We start from the raw sequence: 18,394 nt of genomic DNA on the forward strand, positions 1-18,394 counted from the left end.
CTCCGGCTAGGCCTATCAGAGCGTACGCGTGCCTGGCCTGTGTTTCTTCTGACAAGCCACTAATCATTTTGCTTTGGGCTGAGTCGGACGTGCTTGTTTGCTGTGGCTGTGTTGCTGCGCGTTCGAAGTGGAACAGACGGACGCTCCCCAGATTGCGATAGGCAGCGATACGCGTTTCTATGTTATCCTGTGGGCGATCGTCTGAGCATGACATCACTCCAGGCCGGATAGCAAAGTGCCATTCTTGGCTCGGTGTTGATGCGTAACCTCGACCCCTGGGGGGTGTGAAATGCCTTGGGACCGGTTGCAATTGTTTCGCCGCGGATGTGCGAGAATACGAACAGCGCGTCGGGGCCGGCTAGTCTTTCACTCGGCTTCACCGCCTTTGGCAAAATCGCGGGCGGCCAAATGCAGCCCCGCCATTTCTGCCATCGGAATCATTTGTGTGACGTTCCTCGACTTTTTTCTTGCCGCCGAACAACAACCCAAACAACCAACCATGGCCACCACCGACGGAGGAGTAGAGCTGCCAGCCCACCAGCCCGAACAAGTAGAGCAAACCAGCCAAGTCGACCAAGTCGAAGAAGCTGCACCGGCAGAGACGACGACCCACGATGAAGACGACGAAATTGACGACCTCTTTGACGACGACGACGACGAAATAGTCCCCGAACTGATATCGGCCGACCACCATGACTTCACCAAAGCATACAACCGCCAGCGTAAACTCAACGATGCGAACATACCAGACGACCACAAGCCCAAGTCGAATCCACAAAAGCCGTCGGCCAACACAAACGCCTCGATCGATGACCAAGTCGCCTCGCTCTCAAAGCACGCCGGCAAGATTCGCCTCACCGGTAACATGACGGGCGCGTCTGGCGGCAATGCGAGGAACAAGGACAAGGCAGACCGCGCGACAACCGAACAGGTTCTGGACCGAAGGACTCAGATGATCCTGCTCCAGCTCATAAACCGCGGTGCAATCTCAGAGATTCACGGCGTCATATCCACGGGCAAAGAAGCCAACGTCTACCATGCCATGGTAGAAGCAGACGACACCACCACCGAATCCATCCACCGCGCCGTCAAAGTATACAAAACGTCGATTCTCGTCTTCAAGGACCGCGCCAAGTACGTCGAAGGCGAATTCCGCTTCAGACAAGGGTACAACAAGAGCAACAACCGTGCCATGGTGAGGATGTGGGCGGACAAGGAGCGCAGGAACCTGGCCAGAATACACGATGCAGGTATCCCTTCGCCGATGGCTCATGCGCTGCGGAACCACGTTCTTGTCATGGGCTTCGTGGGCGACCGCAAGGGCAAGGCAGCGCCTCGTCTAAAGGACGTGCGCTTCGAGGGTCTCACAGCAGAAGAGGAAGACGCAAAATGGACCAGTCTCTACCTCGAGATGCTGGCCTACATGCGTATCATGTACCAGACATGTCGCCTCGTTCACGCCGACTTGAGCGAGTACAACGTCCTGTACCACGAGGGCAAGCAATGGATCATCGATGTGTCGCAAGCCGTCGAGCACGACCATCCTCGCTCTCTCGAGTTCCTGCGTATGGATGTCAAGAACGTGTCCGACTTCTTCCGCTCACGCAATGTTGAAACGCTTAGTGAGCGCAAGGCTTATGCCTACATCACAAGTGACGCAGGAGCCAAGACTATCCAAGAACTGCCGCAGATGGAAGATAGCATCCGAAGCTTGTTGAACAAGGCACCGTTGACCGAGGAGGAAAGGAAGAAGGAAGAGGACGACGACGATGTCTTTCGCAACCAGTACATTCCACAGACGCTCGAACAAGTTTACGATATTGAGCGCGACGCCGAGCTTGTCAATGCCGGTGCTGGCTCCGACCTTCCATACCAAGCCCTCCTTGCTGACAAGGTCGTCAATCACGAATCTGAAGCTGAGGAGTCAGACGATGGTTCGGATGACGGTAGCTCGTCTGAGGTTGATCAAAGTATCTTCGACAAGGGTCCAAGTCGTGGAAAGAAGCACGTAGATCATGACGAAAAGGTCGCGCACAAGAAGGCCGTCAAAGAAGAGAAGCGCGAGAAGAGAAAGGAGAAGATGCCGAAACACATGAAGAAGAAGTTAACTAGCCAAGGCGGCGGCCGTAAGAAGTGAGCTTGGACATCAGCCGACCATTGACTCCTTTAGCGATTGCAGGGAATACCTACAGCACACAGGTATATGCGCTTATTCGCGTGCGGTAGTGGGAGAAGCGTAAAAAGGAGAAGCCCAGCCAGACCTAGGTCGCCGCAGTATTGTGGTCTTCGTTCAGAAAGCTGATGCTTCAAGACCTTTCTTTCCAAGTTCTATCTTGGATTGCATCGCGTCATAGAGGTACACCCTACGGTGTTTCCTATAGGCTTCTGAGCTCGACCCAGAAAGAGAGCTTCGTTGTAGCACGCCTTTGAAGAGACCATAGGTACTGAGACTTTGCTCCGGTACGGTAGATAGATGCGATTGCAGTCGTTGAAGTGGTGCAATTGAATATTGTTTCGCCATTTGACGAAGTATCGTCTAACTTCATAGCATGTTCTTCCTCCATGCTCTTGTGCCTAGCTTCTCAATCTCTGGTACCTCGACCGGCCCTCTAACCTCGTCGTCTTCTAGTGCTTCCACGACCGCCTCACCCACCAAATCCGCCTTCAGAGGCTTGATGCCTCCTGCTCCCATTAGCCACGTCAGCCGTCCTCCAACTGCACTGTTTATCATGGCTGCTACGCCGCCCGCTGCCGCAATGGGGAGGGTGAATGTGCGGCTGCTATCGTACATGAATGGTGCGCGTATGAAGATCGACCGCATAGTAGGGAAGGTGGAGGCGATGAGGGACTCGGCTTCGCGTTTCGTCGTGATGTAGCGTGCTGGGAGGATGGGTGTGCCTGCCGCAGCGGATATGTAGAGGAAGGTCGGAACTTTGCGTGTGGAGGCTTCTTTGGCTAGGGATACGGCTATCCGCGCAGGATTGTTAGTCGTGTACACCGACAAGGGCCTCTAAGAAAATGCGACATACCAGTGTCGCGATTCATTATCTCGTATGTAAGTTGTCCGTCACTCTCCTGCGGCTGCAACTTCTCGCCTTCCTTGCGTGTCAGCGGATTCTGAGTTCCGGCCTTGGTCTTGCTAAACGCCCGCTGAAGACCCTTGATAGGGCTCTCCCGTCCGCTGACAACGCCCTTGTAGTCTGCTTCCAGCAATATGCCCATGCTGTGTATCACCGCATCTGCGCCTTCGAGATGTTTCGTATACGATTCGGGGTCGAGGATATCGCCTTTTTGCCATGACACCTTGTCTGACCAGTCCGGCGGTGTTTGCGAGGAAGAAACGGAAGACCAATGTGGAGTGCCTGAACGCCTAGGATCTTGTCAACAGAGGCTCGGGATGGTTCGAGAGAGGAATGTGATGCGCGTACGAGATTGAGGTCACGCTCCAGCCTCTATGCGCGGCGGCTCTACATATCCGGCTGCCTGTGTGCCATGTTAGCTAGCTGATGTGCTCGCGTGGAGCTATTGCTCCAACCATCTGGGAGCTTTTCTAGCTTACATACCCAAGAAGCCATTGCCGCCGCATACCACGAGTTTCTTCTTCGCAGCCTGGGTTGTTGTCGAAGCCATTGTTGTGCTGTGTAATGGTTGGTGGGAGAGCAATTGGAGTTGTACAATTATTTGGTAGGACAGTGATGGGAAGCTCCGAGTGCTGATGTCACTCCCGAAGTTCACTTCGCCTAAGATCGAGCAGGGATATGCGGAGGAGCTGTAGACCTCCGTCCTGCATACAGAGCCGCTCTATATTCAAATATGTGTTGCCAATGAGATATACCTGCGCATCGGACAATATAGAGCAGTTGAAAGCATCACGGCGTTGTAATGCACGTCGCGCTCAAGACTCTGCCTATCAGAAGAAACTCAATGTCGTCATGATGCTTTATATTAGTGTCGAGTAACCGTCCTCCAGAGCCAGACGCGATCTGATATTGCGCCTGCTGCATTGTATCTTACATCAATCCAGACAACAGCAAGCTCTGCCAATTGAACCATGCAGGCAATCAGGAACCTTTTCAAGAACGATCTCATTCTGGTCGGCACAAACCTCACCGTGGTAGCCGGTGTCGCGACATACCTAGGTATTGCGCCTTCTCTCCAAACACACTTCTGTCACGAAGCGCGTGATGATCTTGTTCTAACAGTTGTATCCTATAGGCTCTCGGGTGGAGAAGAAATTGGACCATATGGAAGAGGAACAGGAGGCGCGCATGGACGAGATTGAAGGCACCCTGCGCGGTCACATTGGCTTGATTGAAGACTCGTTGGATAGGATCGAAGGCAAGCCGAATGCTGGGAAGCAAGACAAGCTGTACAACGAGAGGACGAGAAACGCAAAGGGAAATGGTACCGGACAGAGCAAATAAGGTGGATCCTGGGGCTGACAAGGATTAGCTGTTAGCTTCCGTTCCTGCATACCAGCGCGAGTGGTCGTTGGACCTTTGACAAAATACACGACACCATCGCACTTGCACAAACCACATTACAATCTCTCTTTGCAATCAAAACAAAATAGCGCCTGTTGGCAATAAATTCACCCGACTGCGCCAAGATGCCTGCGCCAGCCTCCAACAAGCGCGTCAAGGCAAGTCGACCGCTTTGATATAGCTGTACGCGCATACTGATGATGGGCAGAACAAGCGCATCAGCCGGAACCTCAGTAAGACGCAACGCTACTCATGTGCCTGAACATTCACTCATTTGCCCAGTAATCGGCTCTGAAGCCTGGCAGTTGCCCCCAGTAGGCCATCCCGACCGACCGAAAGCGGTGCCAGACGACCATACGAAGCGCTGGACAGTATACGTGCGCGTACCCGACGGCGATCCCGACATCAGAACATGGCTCAACAAAGTTTCGTTCAAGATATTCAACACGTACGAGAACCCGCTGCGCATGGTGGAGAAGCCGCCCTTCGAGGTGACCGAGACAGGATGGGGAGGCTTCAACATCGACATACGGCTGCACTTCCAGCCCATCTCAGGCGAGAAGGCGCAATACCGACAGCATTTTCTGCAGCTGGAGAAGTACGGCGATGAGAAGATGCAAGCAGAGCAGGAGCGGACGGGCTGTGTGCGCTCCGAGTTCCTTGAAGTCGTGCAGTTCAACGAGCCTACCGAGGCCCTCTTCGACGCCCTCACATCGGAAGACCAGTGGAACTACCTCATACCTGCCGGCAAGGGCGGCTCGAAGAAGGCATCGCTGGGCGCAAACGGAAGACTCAGGCGCGGCCTGCCCAACGGCGAGCGGAGCGCCCAGCTGCCAGAGAAGGGAGGCGATGATGTTCCCTTCAGCCAAGAGCAAGAGCAGGCACTACAAGATTTCTTCAAGCAAAAGATTGAGGATGTAGAGAAGCAGCTGGATAAGGAAGCCAAGAAGAAGGAAGAGGTAGAGGCCAAGCTCAAAGCATTACGCAGTGAGCTGGGGCACGAGGCTGCTCAGCAGGCAGCGCAGCAGGCTAGTGGAGATAGGAGCCGGCGCAGGTGAGAACTTGTGGCACAAGCTCACGGTGTTGAAATCTTGAGCCACGGATACCATGGATGCTACATGTAAGTTGGCATTGAAGGGCTGACGGAATGCAAGAAAGCGTATTCGATAACTGCACTCGTGCCCAACGGCATACGTCTGTGAGCTGCAGAACAAGATCATAGGTGAAGTCCTGTAGTCACCCGATTCGGGCGAAGACGCCGCGCGGCTCCGGACAAACCTCGAGTCACCGGACAATTGCCAAGGAGAATCTGGAACAGCCAATTCTTGGTCCAAGTCAGGTCATATCTCGGATATAAATGCATGGATGAAAGTCAGATTCCGAGTTTCAGGCTTTGTTTCGGCTTACCACCTGCACGGTACGTCGAAGTAGCCAAGGAGTCACGACGCTGTATAGTTTGTAGTACGATTGTAAACAAGTTTGTCGCTCCGAAGAAATGCGAATGCGAGAACAAAGTTCTAGACTTGAACTTGTTCGAACTAAAACCCTGTGGCATGATAAACGGACGTGATGTGTCATGTCTATGAGTGTATTGGGTATCGTATCGTATTTCCGCTCGTGTCGTCCGTGATCCATCAAGTAATTTTCCGTATTCCAAAGTCGTGAACGCCCTCAAATGCCAAATATGCCTGCCATAGCCAAAACACCTTCAATGCATACACTATCCCTCCAATAGTTCCTCACATGTCGGCTTCTACTTCCATATCTTTCGGCTCCTTGGGCTCCTGCGATTCGTGGAACTGGATGGCGTCGTCGATATAGCTCAACACCGCACCTAGACTGTCCTCATCTTGGACATCCAGCTTGAGGAAAGAGACCATGCTAAATCCATCAATAAGCTCGGCGACAGCCTTGTTCAGCTTGTGGAAAGATGATCCGCTCATCAGACTCTCGGTCGACGCCGGATCTCTGTACTTCCTCTCTTCCTCGGGCGTTGTCTTCTTGCGCGCCGGATCGTCCTCGATCAAGTCTGCATCGACATCAATGAAGCGTTTGAGGTCGCGCTTCGCTATCTGCCCTTTTACCAGGTCCATCTTGCTCAGTATGTTGATGTGCGGCATCTCCAGCATCATCATGGCGCTCATGGCGGAGAGTGTGCCAGAGAAGAACTTGGGTCGGTCGATGACAAACGTGGCTTCGAGGAGGTAGGCGGCGCACATGCGTATGTTGAGTGAGCCCGTCATGAGGTGCTTCACCAAGTTCGGTAGTATCGGTACATGGGTGTACAACTCGATCTGCCCTGGCATATCGAACACGATGAGGTACTCCTCGGTGACTTCCTCAAGCGGGTCCGTCAGCCAGTCGAGGTTCTCCATGAGAAACTCAAAGCAGTATATCAGGCCGCCGTTGGGCCCCAGGCTCATCTCGTCCATGACATCTTCCAGGCTGATCAGGTCCTTGATGTCTAGATCGGGCTCGAATGCGAATTCTTCGGCGGCAGGATCCAGGTTTACGTAGAAGCAGGGACGCTTGCTGTTCTGGAGGTGCTGGATGAGGGCTGTGCAGAAGGTCGACTTGCCAGCGCCTTCGAGGTACGTCAATGTATGCCTCACATACAGTTCGCATAGGGATCTTTCTCACCGGCTGGCCCCTACAATTGTTAGTCTGCGACGAAACCGTCCCAGAGGCGATTAACATACCATAACCAGGGTTCCATATTTGCTCATGGTCGCGGTTGATTTCTCAGACGGTACGGCGCGTCATTCGGCTGCACAAATTCAGCGAGGGCGGGATGCTTTTCTGCCCGGGGCGGTGAGAGACGTGGGATGTGGGGAGGGTGAAGGATTGGTTGGATAACTAGTGTTGAGTCTTGGCCAGGTACAAATGGCGTGCCCTCGGCCCTACGCTGGCTCTCGAAATGCCGAAAATTGGGACGTGCACCAAATCTTCTACTGCTTGCATAGATTTAATCCACTCCTCCCCCTCGACCCCTCCCTCTCCTCATCATCTCATTCTTCCGTCCGCAAGAACGTCGTCGAAAGCCGTACACTAAATTCACTTTCCTCCAAATCAATCGCCAAAATGACGGTCCCCAACGGAAACAGCAAGGTTCGTTCCGGACCCGCCAATGCGCCCCTCTATGACTGACCATTTTATTCAGAGCACCTTCCTCTTCACCTCAGAATCTGTCGGTGAGGGTCACCCCGACAAGATCTGGTATGTATTCAATTTTCCTACTTCTCAGTTCTTTTGGGGGCCGTCTTACTTGGAGCGATAAGACACGTTTACGCTCCGCGTAATACACCGCGATCCCCACTTCCTGAAACCCCGAGTTGCTCCACCACCGGGCACGGCGGAGCAGCATGTTCAGAATGCGCGTCCAAGGACCTCGCTGACCCTACTCCAGTGATCAAGTCTCTGATGCTATCCTCGATGCCTGCCTTAAGGAGGACCCCCTCTCCAAGGTCGCTTGCGAGACTGCAGCCAAGACCGGTATGATCATGGTCTTCGGTGAGATTACCACCAAGGCCCACCTCGACTACCAGAAGATTATCCGTGGTGCCATCAAGGACATCGGCTACGACTCCTCCGAGAAGGGCTTCGACTACAAGACATGCAACGTCCTTGTTGCTATTGAGCAGCAGTCGCCCGACATCGCTCAGGGTCTCCACTACGAGGAGGCTCTCGAGAAGCTCGGTGCTGGAGACCAGGGTATCATGTTCGGATATGCCACCGACGAGACCCCCGAGCTCCTTCCTTTGACCGTCCTCCTCTCCCACAAGCTGAACTCGGCCATGACCAAGGCCCGCAAGGATGGCTCTCTGCCATGGCTGCGACCCGACACCAAGACCCAGGTCACTGTTGAGTACGCACACGATGGCGGTGCCGTCGTCCCTCTCCGTGTCGATACCGTCGTCGTCTCTGCCCAGCACAGCGAGGACATCACTACCGAGAAGCTCCGTGAGGAGATCAAGGAGAAGATCATCAAGCAGGTCATCCCCGCGAAGATGCTTGACGACAAGACCGTCTACCACGTATGTTCCTCACAGACACAACATAGTACGATTGTATACTAACAGACGCCAGATCCAACCTTCGGGTCTTTTCATCATCGGTGGTCCCCAGGGTGACGCCGGTCTTACTGGACGTAAGATTATCGTCGACACCTACGGTGGTTGGGGTGCCCACGGTGGTGGTGCTTTCTCCGGAAAGGACTACTCCAAGGTCGACCGTTCCGCTGCCTACCTTGCGCGCTGGATCGCCAAGTCGCTCGTGAACGCCAAGCTGGCTCGCCGCGCACTCGTGCAGCTGTCATACGCCATCGGTGTCGCTGAGCCCCTCTCTCTCTTCGTCGAGACATACGGTACTTCTGAGAAGTCCTCCGACGAGTTGGTCGAGATTGTTAAGAACAACTTCGACCTCCGCCCTGGTGTCATTGTCAAGGAGCTTAACCTCATCAACCCCATCTACTTCCAGACCGCTAAGAACGGTCACTTCACCAACCAGGACTTTACCTGGGAGAAGCCCAAGGAGCTCAAGCTCTAATTTTAATGCCTTTTGCATACCGTGCGCATGAATCAACTTCATCGCACATTAGGATTTAACGACGACATGGATCGCGCATAGAAAAGATTTGCATATCTTTGGGAGGCGGGTAAAGAGCCTTTTCAACAAGTGTTTCAACGGCGTCCAAGGGCAGTTTATACCCCATGATACCAGCCCGTTCTGTATCTTCCAAAAGTTTCATTTGCAGATTTCCTTTTCCTATAGAGACGGCCTAGGACAGGCGGTATATACAAAGAGCTTCAACATTGGGGCCGCAGTACGTTGTCAACACGTACATGAGGCCTTTCGCGCGACAAGCGCGATTCGGTGGTGGCTGGGGACGGCAGATAATGGAGAAATTAATCAAGAGCCAGTTTGACTGGGCCGGAGCATAAACCCTCCCGCGCAGTCGAGCGCTTCATCGACGCAAACAAAAACTTTGTTCCAACTGCCGTGATGCGGAGTCGTGCGTTATGCGGTACACTGGGCCTGGGACAAGGAATGACGCGACTTTAGTGCGTGAATCCGTGATGCTTGACTATCCCTTTTCCGCATAACGTCGGTATAATTCCAGAGCACCGTGAGTCTAATGAGCCATTTCGGCCAGCCTTTGATAGCGGGAGTCCCATGTTATCTTGCCAAGTAGGCATATGACCTCGGGACCCATGATCCACTCCGATAATCGGCCCATCAGCAATAGACATGGCACCGAGGACAGGACCAGAGAAGATGTTGTAGGAAGAGTTAAATAAGTATATTATACATACAAGAAGGTAGCAAAAAAACATCTAAATAGTGGTATTGTGATCTGGAGCCCAAAAGTGAGAGAGAGAGTAGAAAAGCGCTTGTCGTGGCTTTATCCAAAAGCGTATATCCCATATCCATCAAACTCCTTATAACCTATGCTCTTGCTATGCGTAATTTCATCTGTGCGTTCTCATGCCAAAAAGTGAATAATGGTGATTACCATTCAATCATCCAACCGTGCCTCATCTTCCTATCTAGTTTCGGATCAAAGAAACTCCGATTTGCAAGGCATGCGGACCTAGCCGACAACGCTACCACTGCCTACACTACCACCGAGGTCCCAGTAGTTCCTTTGTGAAGTACTGCTCCTTTTGCTCTTCTTAGTACTCTGACTAGCGCAGCTCGAGCTACTCCTTAGCTTCGTCTTGTCCTTCAAGCCACTGGTTATGGGCGCGTAGTAAGTAGCAAAGCGACGCGACTCCCTCGAGTGAGAGGCGGACGACGTGGGGAGTCTACTATCTGTCGTCGTCCGGTTCACCAAAGGGTGGTGTTGGCGGATAATGGCTGCTCGGCGGGCGGAGCTGAGGTTGTCGTTTGTAATCGTAGAGTGGGCGCTAGTGGTACTGATGGGTTGGGATGGGAGAACAGGTTGAGAAGAGGAGATACTGGGGCGGCGCGACGAGAAGCGTTTCATGAGAAAGTTGAAGATCATCTTTACGTCGATTTCACGTTCCCAGTACTCGCGCTCTCGCGCTAGGTCGTCGGCAATGTTTGTGGGGGGAATGGGAGTGTTATGAGCGTAGGAGGAGGTCGCAGTTTCAGTGTCGGTGTCGGTGGGCTCTTCTTCAATACCCCACAATGATGCTTCGCTATATGTGTTTGAGAGTTGCGCAGGAAAGGTAGGTGCGAATTGAGCAGAGGATGGAGTTGTGGTCGGTTGTGAACTTGGTATCGAAGAAAGGGGCTCAGACACGACTGTCGTGTTTGATATTACTGGTGTAAGGCCCGCGTATGGTGGTGTCGACTGTGTTCGCTGATACGTTGAGAAAGCTCCCGGATGCTCAGAAAGCTGATTGACCAACGTTCCCAGTTCCTGGGCTACTCTTTCGAGCAGCTTGGTCTGCCAGGCATCGTCAGAAAAACGAGACGCGTCGAGGCCTGCATCTTGCAGAGCCTTGTCTGGTGAGAACTCGGTGGTGGGCGACCCTGGTGTGGGTGTTGCGGCCTCGTCGGGCAGAGCCTCTCCAAAGATGACTGAGAGGGTGTCTTCATCCAGGCCGATAAGATCCCTGATGACCCGTCGCGTGATCCGTTGCCAAAAGGAGAGATTCTCGGTGCCTTCGTCGGAAGAATCGCTCACATCTGACACGGACTGGGCTATGGGTGGTTTCGTGCTCGTTGTCGCCTTTTGCGCGTCGACGCGACTCGCTCCGTTGCTAACCATGCTCATTCGCCGCCTCCGCCTGGTCTCCTTCTCAATCTCTTCCAGCAATGCTTTGCTTTGCTCAAGTCGCCATCTCTCGATGCGCTGTCGCTTCTCAAGCTCCATGGTTGTCTCGTCGTGGTCGTCGAGGACGGAAAGGTGCCGCTGCACGCTGGATCGTCGCCTGGGTGCTCGTCGCCGCTGTCGCTCGAACTGCCACAGGTGTTCCTGCATAGTCCCATCCGGCTTGAATTCGCCCAATCCATCGTGAGTCGGCAGTACGGTGTCACCGCTCTCTTGCAGCCTGCTCTGTAGCCTGCCCAATGGCGCACCGTATTCGGATGGCTCATGGAAGGCGTGTAGGCCGTCGTCTAAACTGTCGAGCTCTTCTTCCGTCCCAAGAAACGAGCCGCCTTCGTCATCTTGTTCAGACTGCGCAGCAGTCTCGAGCGAGCCAAACTCGCTGAAGCGTGACAGGCCAGCTGTCCGTGGCGTTCGGTCGGTCGAGGTGGTGTGTGTGCGAGTGGTGGCAGAAGGCGCAGATGGGGAGAAGAGGACCCATTCCTCTGACTGATCCAAGGATCGTACAGGTTGCAGCAAGGTCGTTGCGGGCTCGGTGGTGGGTTCTGGTGCGTTGTAGGAGACCTGTCGGCCGGCCTGCGGTCGATGTTGCTGTATGGCAGCCATGGTGTAGTAGTCCAAGTTGGGCAGCGACGTGTGTTGCAGTAGTGGCGACGGAGGAGTCAGGTCCTCTTAGGCAAGGCGCGGGGACGTGGCACGGGTGTTGTGTTGATAGAATATATTGCGAGATAATAAGATGGTATAAACGCGTACCGCGGCAAGGGCAGTGGGCTGCTTATCGTCTTGTTGGCTTCATGCCCCGTTGCGACGTTAACCAACTACCCTAGCAGCGCGAGGGGATGGCCTGCGGGCAGGTGTACCTATGATGTCCACACCGACGTCGCTAGGGACACGCTAAACGAAACAAGCCGTCTACTGCAGGCGGCGGATGATCAGTCGCAAGACCCGGTAATACTGAACGTGACTAGCCCTTATCTAAAGACGTGTGGAACACACAGGAAACAGACGACAGGAAAGGGAGAGAGGCAGCAGGAATAGATTGCGACCAAAATGTGTCAGAGGCTGAGGGGGCGTTGAGGTTTACATACGCTATGGGGAGATGCAGGTGAAGGGACCATCACCCCCTTGTACGCCCGCTCGCAGCTTCCCTGATAAGATAGGCTGCTAGCCCCGCCGCCGCTACCTCCCCCACCAATCGTCTACAACCAGCCCTCTGAGTGATGATGAGATGAGCCAACAATGACTTATCGCGCGCCAGAACACGTATGCCCTGACTCTGCCAACCCGAAGAAGGGCCTGAAACATTTTCTAGCGAACGGCAACTTACCAGCTAGAAGATGATGTGCGTCTGGGAACTTTGCCCGTGGTCACGCCATTACGCAGCACATGCGCTCATAGACGGGCAACCCTCCACCCCCCGACTCTAGAAGCCCGTCTGACTGCATGCGGCAAGGCGCAATCGCGTGCTATTCTCATCTCAAACAGGCCCGGTGCGGCTCCGTATGCATATATCTGACCCGACTGTGGCCATGATGCAGAAAAAAACCCTATGATTCATCGTCATCTACAACACATGGTCCGAAAATCCGAACATGTTGCGTCACAGCGGCTATATCCCGAGTCTTGTCCTCTCCGATCATCGCCCCGATTCGGCGAGTTGTCGCCCGCTTGACTTACCCAATGCAGGAGTCCGAGTGAATGTACACCAAGCACGGCAAGGAACAACTCTTTGCAGAATTTTGACATCAACTCGAGCTGCCCGTTGAGTCACGACAGCTACGTCGGACCCAATTTCTTTTATGAATAGTTCCACTCGTGTGCGCCAGAGATCTGCAGAGTGAATAAACATCTACTGTGTATGCATGCAGCTGTGCTACTTAGGTATCTCCAAACGACGCTTGCCAAGTACGGTACGCATACACCTAAAAAAGAAAACGCCGTGCAACTATACAGTGGGTGTCAACAACACGCTGCTGTCAATAATATCATGTTCTCGTCGATCGCGTCTTCAAGACGCCGAATCGTACTCGGCACCGAAGATGCGTTCCGCGTCTTCCTCGTTCATTTCCTCGCCTTCGCCGACATCAGTCCACCGCTTCGTGATGCGTGACTTCTGTCCGGGTCGTCCCTTGAGCACGCACTCACCGTTACCTTGGCAAATTTCTTGTCGCCCTAGGTTCTTGAACCGAGGGCCTAGCGGTCCGTTAACGTAATGATACTGGCCCAAAAAGCGGTATTGTCGAGGGTCGCTAAGTGGGTAAAACTTGTCGCCCCAGTGACCAGCAAAATAGAACCATGAGGTGGGTGCGCGCGGGTTGAGGTTGGATGCGACTAGTCGGTCGGATCGATAATCGTACTTGTACGAATACATATTCATGACGGGATCCCAGAGAGGACCGCGGTCAGTCACGTCGTGCAGAATGCCGCCAGGCAAGACGTACGGATGTACACCTGCTGTCGCGTACATGGCGTGGGTACCAGTGGCAGAAAAGCCGATGGGCTACACGTGTTAGTTTCGCGTTACAATGCTAGAACAATACACACTCACCCTCTGTCCACTCTTCTCCACAGCGTCCCATGTGTACGCTTCGCCAAAGCTATGCTCACTGAAGAACACTGCCTTGGGCTCGCCATGCTGAAACCTGACCACCGTGTGTTCCCAGTCACCAACGTGGTTGCCGAAGCGAATGTTGAACACTGCATTTCCAAGGTTGTAGCTGTAGAAGAAGAACCAGAAGGCGTCAACCACACCGTCACCTTTGTCTACTACGACCAACGGGACGGGCGCATCACTTCTCCCACCAACAACTTTCTTGCCTGTGAAGCTTCGGCGACCGTAACGCAACTCTGATCTCCAATGCTTGTCATCATTGTCATCGACGAGCTCATCGCCTTCATTTGTGTTCGAAGGAACCGGAAGTCCAGGGGCTGTGGGGTCTGACCGGATACCGCCTCGGTCTCTAGTATCGCCAGCACCCACATGCCACCAGCTTGACTTTTGACCATTCTTGTCCTCTATGAGGTGTCCAGGAGACCCGCTGTGGTAGTCACCATGATCGTCTTCGTCGTCATCGTTCCCATCACTTGGCGCATTGGGTATGTTGTAGTCCGCACCCAGCCATGACGGACGGTCCTCGACATTGTCATCGCTTTGAAGATATACAAATCGCCCCCACTTGTTAAGGTCTCCAAGATTGCTGATGTTCGGGTGGTCACTAGATGCTTGCAGAGGCGTGTAATTTAGATGTGGTGTGGTGTGTATCAAGTGCTCTGCCATGTCGCCTGGCCAGTACTCCTCTCCCGAGAAGAGATGAATGAGCGGCGCGTGGTCCAGAACATATTGCGGTATCTCGAGTGCCTCATCCGGCCTGTAATCAGCTGGAATATTCCGCGCGTCGTTCCAAAAGTCATTCAAGTTCAACTTGACTTCTTCCCTGTCTTCCGTTGTCTTCTGGCTATGGGCCGTGGACGTCTGTGTAGTCCAGTGCGCCTTGTTCAAGTGCGACAGACCACACATACCGAGCCAACCACAAGCTTTCCGGTCTATCCAGGACCGTGACGATGCGACCCATTCCGTCTCGTCTGCGCGTTCGCTCTCGGGGGTCAAGCTTTCAAAAAGAACGTTTTGATAGAGTTGCGAGAACGAGAACAATCCAAAGAAGGTGCCCGCAGCAGCGATGGCGGGTTTTCTGCCCTTCATTTGAACGTCGTCCTCGCTCAGAGTGTTGTCGATACCAGCGAGAGACGTGGAAGCTCCCGCAGATGGCTTTGATCGGGAAGAATGCTCTGTAGGAATATCGATGGTGGGTAGGTTCTGGGTTTCAGGAGCGTCCTGCGCAGCGTTCGGTGATTCGGTCGAAGGGTATATTGCTATCGGAGTGTACTCGGGTCCAGCTATTGAAGATATGGATGACAAAGGAAGCGATGACGGAAGGGCCGCTTGAAGTGGGACCTGCACTCCGCCATGTTGAAGGTACGGGACAAGAGGCACTGACTGGTTAGCTTTTCATCCAAAGCTCGAACAGGCAAGACAGGGGACGTGATGCGGAGTAGGCAAGATCTGAAGCCGATACTGCCGGATGGCTGACAAAAAGCTGTCGGGCGTGGCTTCGAGATCCGGCAATCGACCATGCTACGCGGTGCCAGTGATGGCAGGTGTAGCTAGCAACCGGCATGATCGACAGCATGGAGGCCATCGCAAGGTCCACAGACATGTGAATCGAGCTAATGGCATATACAAAAGTGGGGAGGGGCGCGGACGTGACGGAAAGGTCATGATGAGTTGAAGTGCTGTAATCTGGCCGGACATGCGCGGAAGCATACTTACTGATGCGGACAGAAGGCCGTAGCCAGCCGATTTGGTACCAAAACCAGGCTTGGAGGGTGTGAGGCGTTCAACGTGAGCTTACGCACAGTGCAACAATGCAAGAAGACGCGCGATGGGAGCTGGAATTGGGGTGGCGCGTATCTTTGGTGTTTGAAGCATGTCTGACAGCTCCCGGCTGGGCGCACGTCGTCACTACTAGTTAGAGATGCAGCGGGGACCTCGGCAGCCATGCGGCTCGCAACTTGGCTTCCAGGCACGGGCTGCACCGCTACCACTATCCACACTATGGGGAGATGTTGGTTCGCCCTACATAGCTGTGGCTTGTTGCATGACTCTGCCGCTCTATGATGGATCCAGGTGGTTGAAGTCCCCAGACCAGGGTTAGTATGGAAGCATTGGAACGAAATCGTTGTGACAATGCCTTTCTTACTCTACCGCGTTGCGCAAAAAAACAAAAGAAGCCCGATAAACTCACTGCGACGATGTCCATTGTACCAGCACTACTTAAGCAAAAGTATGCTTGCAATGGCAAAAAAGATAGAACTGTCTCCCCACCATGAGTCGAACAAGGGACCTTCTGATAACAGCAGATATTACAGTCAGACGCTCTAAACCAACTGAGCTACGGGGAGAATATTTCGTAATGAAACCGTGCTTGGTTTGGATGAGAAGCATGACAAAAGTTTTATTTATATACTGCTAAATCTTTCTGTCAGCCAGGTGCCCGAGCAATTTGTCTATGGATATTGGTCGGTAAGTCGTGCACTTCAATCGTAAGCCCCACCACTGCTAACCTTGCAATTCTAAGCTTGCGTCAACGCACGACAAAGCCGCTAACCATGGCCCAACCCGAAGAGGATGAATGGGAGTATGAGTACGACGAGAATGAGACCGAAGATTTCTATATCCCACTCGACTTGTCCAATGTCCCCTCTGCGCAAATACCCATGGTCTCCCAGGGTAGACCGGGTCATCCAACTCTACTCAAGAGCAGATTGCGCGCGCTGAACGCAGCGCGAGGCCAACCTGCCGAATTCGCTGCCAACAACAACAACAACGTGCAAGAGACGGCTACCATGGGCGAAGTACAAGTCGTCGGCCTCCACACATCGAATCCACTGGTCATGTACAACGGCGAGTTGCTGAGTTGCCATTGGACGTCGACTGTCGGAACCGACATGTTTTTTATTAAGCCAGACACGAACGCTTCAACTCAGTCACGAGTACTGCGGTCTTTGCCGTCAGTCGACTTGTTGGCTCTGGGATCCGCAAAGTTGGTAGCAAAAGTCGGACGTCTGCGACCGCGCGATGATCTTGTCGAAAACTTTGGCGATGCACCGCAAGCAACCAAGGTCACACAGACTCCAGACGACGATCAGAGCGCTGCGAGGGACATGCCGGCTGCTTCAAACACCCAGTCTATTACGAGTAACAACGGCGCATCCGCAACCTCGAATTTTCTCGCCAGGCTGAACGAGGCCAAAGCAAAGAGAGGGGACAAGTCGCGCTTGGCGATCGCGAAGACGTCAGAAGGCTCTCATCTGGTGGCAGAGAAGGCAGTGGTAGGCCCTGCTGGTGGAACTTCTAGCATGTCGCAAACACAAGGTGATTTGCCCATGGGCGGCACATGAGGTGCGTGGGAGAGTCAAGGCCAAAAGAAGTAGGACCACCGCATGTTCCCTCACACAAACGAGTAGTTGCGCAACCTTGAAACTGGACAGGAGCATACAGATTACTGGCCTGCTGGTTACAGATGTTTCAACACAAATTTCAAAGCATGGTAGGATAGAGCGTCACGATGCAGTATCTGCAACGAAGCCACGCCACTATGTATGGCACGAGCCTTCTACGCCTTCACCGTTGCGCCTACCCTACAATAAGGAGATTGGAGGTATCTTTGTTTCAAATCGCATATGGCGATCTCATTCGACGTGGGTTCTGTGCACTCAATCGTCTCTTCCATCAACCTATGATACTTTGCTCAACTTCTCTTTCTTTCTTACTTCCTACACATAATTCACTTCTACCTACTTTCCATGCAGCGACCACCATGCAAGCTCAGCATCCGCATAATCCCAGAACAACCTACGCATACTCCGGACACGCACTCCCTCTCTTCACACTGGCTGTTTAGAAAAACCGGTGGATACGTGACACGCCTCAAGGAGGATTACCTGCAAGACGACCCCAATGAATTGTTCACGTCTGCAAAAGCCGAGGCCCGAATTATGAGGGAGATTGCGGACTGGCTACAGTCTCAGGAATGCGATGAGTTCTGGATGCCCAGGGCACGGCAGCCTCGTCGAGTGAGCTATCCGCGCAATCGGTCTGCTTTTGTCCTGACATGCACAGGCTCTTCCTACTGCTACGCAGTTACTCAGACAGTTGGCGAACCACGAATTCCTGCCAGCTACCTCTTCAAGCACGACCACTGCTTTCGAATCTCTTGTCCACGTTATTGCTTTGCAGTTGCTAGCAGCTTCCTATACACACCTACCTCCTTCGAGCGCGAATCATATTCCTTTGTTCCAGCAGCGCAAAAAGACCAGATTGATTACAGCTCTACGTTCCCATTCCCATTACCGCTTCTCTCCAGCTGCGGGTCATCAAGCCCGTCCACCTTCCGAGACAGACTCATGGCCTGACCTTTACGCTGGGCCATCAAACGAAGAAAAGTTGGCAGAACATGTCAGTAGGGAAAGAAAATCGTGCAAGCAAAGCAGCGATTACATTCCACACTTTGCGGCGAGCGGGTGGACAGACGGGCCATCAGCAATAGTCATACAT

General features: G+C 53.3%; 9 protein-coding genes across 9 annotated transcripts; 5 read left to right on the forward strand and 4 right to left on the reverse strand.

Annotated features, from left to right (window-relative positions):
- Nucleotides 1-499: 499 nt before the first annotated feature.
- ACET3X_003604 (uncharacterized protein) lies at nt 500-2,137 on the forward strand (the record flags this gene model as incomplete). The annotated part of the gene is made up of 1 exon (XM_069448897.1): nt 500-2,137. One exon carries the CDS (start codon nt 500-502, stop codon nt 2,135-2,137), a length of 1,638 nt encoding a protein of 545 aa, XP_069310151.1.
- Nucleotides 2,138-2,542: 405 nt separating this feature from the next.
- Nucleotides 2,543-3,630, reverse strand: ACET3X_003605 (uncharacterized protein; the record flags this gene model as incomplete). Its single annotated transcript, XM_069448898.1, has 4 exons — nt 2,543-2,967; nt 3,030-3,370; nt 3,429-3,483; nt 3,564-3,630. 4 exons carry the CDS (start codon nt 3,628-3,630, stop codon nt 2,543-2,545), a joined length of 888 nt encoding a protein of 295 aa, XP_069310152.1.
- A 421-nt stretch (nt 3,631-4,051) lies between these two features.
- Nucleotides 4,052-4,424, forward strand: ACET3X_003606 (uncharacterized protein; the record flags this gene model as incomplete). Its single annotated transcript, XM_069448899.1, has 2 exons — nt 4,052-4,139; nt 4,216-4,424. The coding sequence occupies 2 exons, from the start codon at nt 4,052-4,054 to the stop codon at nt 4,422-4,424; spliced, it is 297 nt and encodes a 98-aa protein (XP_069310153.1).
- Nucleotides 4,425-4,609: 185 nt separating this feature from the next.
- ACET3X_003607 (uncharacterized protein) lies at nt 4,610-5,542 on the forward strand (the record flags this gene model as incomplete). Its single annotated transcript, XM_069448900.1, has 3 exons — nt 4,610-4,642; nt 4,693-4,717; nt 4,767-5,542. 3 exons carry the CDS (start codon nt 4,610-4,612, stop codon nt 5,540-5,542), a joined length of 834 nt encoding a protein of 277 aa, XP_069310154.1.
- Nucleotides 5,543-6,223: 681 nt separating this feature from the next.
- ACET3X_003608 (uncharacterized protein) lies at nt 6,224-7,210 on the reverse strand (the record flags this gene model as incomplete). The annotated part of the gene is made up of 3 exons (XM_069448903.1): nt 6,224-7,068; nt 7,125-7,134; nt 7,184-7,210. 3 exons carry the CDS (start codon nt 7,208-7,210, stop codon nt 6,224-6,226), a joined length of 882 nt encoding a protein of 293 aa, XP_069310155.1.
- Nucleotides 7,211-7,565: 355 nt separating this feature from the next.
- Nucleotides 7,566-9,029, forward strand: ACET3X_003609 (uncharacterized protein; the record flags this gene model as incomplete). Its single annotated transcript, XM_069448904.1, has 4 exons — nt 7,566-7,592; nt 7,645-7,700; nt 7,891-8,518; nt 8,571-9,029. 4 exons carry the CDS (start codon nt 7,566-7,568, stop codon nt 9,027-9,029), a joined length of 1,170 nt encoding a protein of 389 aa, XP_069310156.1.
- A 778-nt stretch (nt 9,030-9,807) lies between these two features.
- Nucleotides 9,808-12,343, reverse strand: ACET3X_003610 (uncharacterized protein). The gene has a single exon (XM_069448905.1). The coding sequence runs from the start codon at nt 11,884-11,886 to the stop codon at nt 10,075-10,077; it is 1,812 nt and encodes a 603-aa protein (XP_069310157.1). The 5' UTR covers nt 11,887-12,343; the 3' UTR covers nt 9,808-10,074.
- A 945-nt stretch (nt 12,344-13,288) lies between these two features.
- Nucleotides 13,289-16,097, reverse strand: ACET3X_003611 (uncharacterized protein; the record flags this gene model as incomplete). Its single annotated transcript, XM_069448906.1, has 5 exons — nt 13,289-13,780; nt 13,829-15,174; nt 15,258-15,270; nt 15,608-15,655; nt 16,083-16,097. 5 exons carry the CDS (start codon nt 16,095-16,097, stop codon nt 13,289-13,291), a joined length of 1,914 nt encoding a protein of 637 aa, XP_069310158.1.
- Nucleotides 16,098-16,446: 349 nt separating this feature from the next.
- ACET3X_003612 (uncharacterized protein) lies at nt 16,447-17,238 on the forward strand (the record flags this gene model as incomplete). The annotated part of the gene is made up of 1 exon (XM_069448907.1): nt 16,447-17,238. The coding sequence occupies one exon, from the start codon at nt 16,447-16,449 to the stop codon at nt 17,236-17,238; it is 792 nt and encodes a 263-aa protein (XP_069310159.1).
- Nucleotides 17,239-18,394: the final 1,156 nt, after the last annotated feature.

The sequence above is a fragment of the Alternaria dauci genome, chromosome 2, assembly GCF_042100115.1.
Source record: "Alternaria dauci strain A2016 chromosome 2, whole genome shotgun sequence".
Taxonomy (NCBI): Eukaryota; Fungi; Ascomycota; class Dothideomycetes; order Pleosporales; family Pleosporaceae; genus Alternaria; species Alternaria dauci.

Bases quoted from the DNA above. Each gene is read 5' to 3' on its own strand.
- ACET3X_003610 (XM_069448905.1), bottom strand. From the start codon at position 11,886: ATGGCTGCCATACAGCAACATCGACCGCAGGCCGGCCGACAGGTCTCC.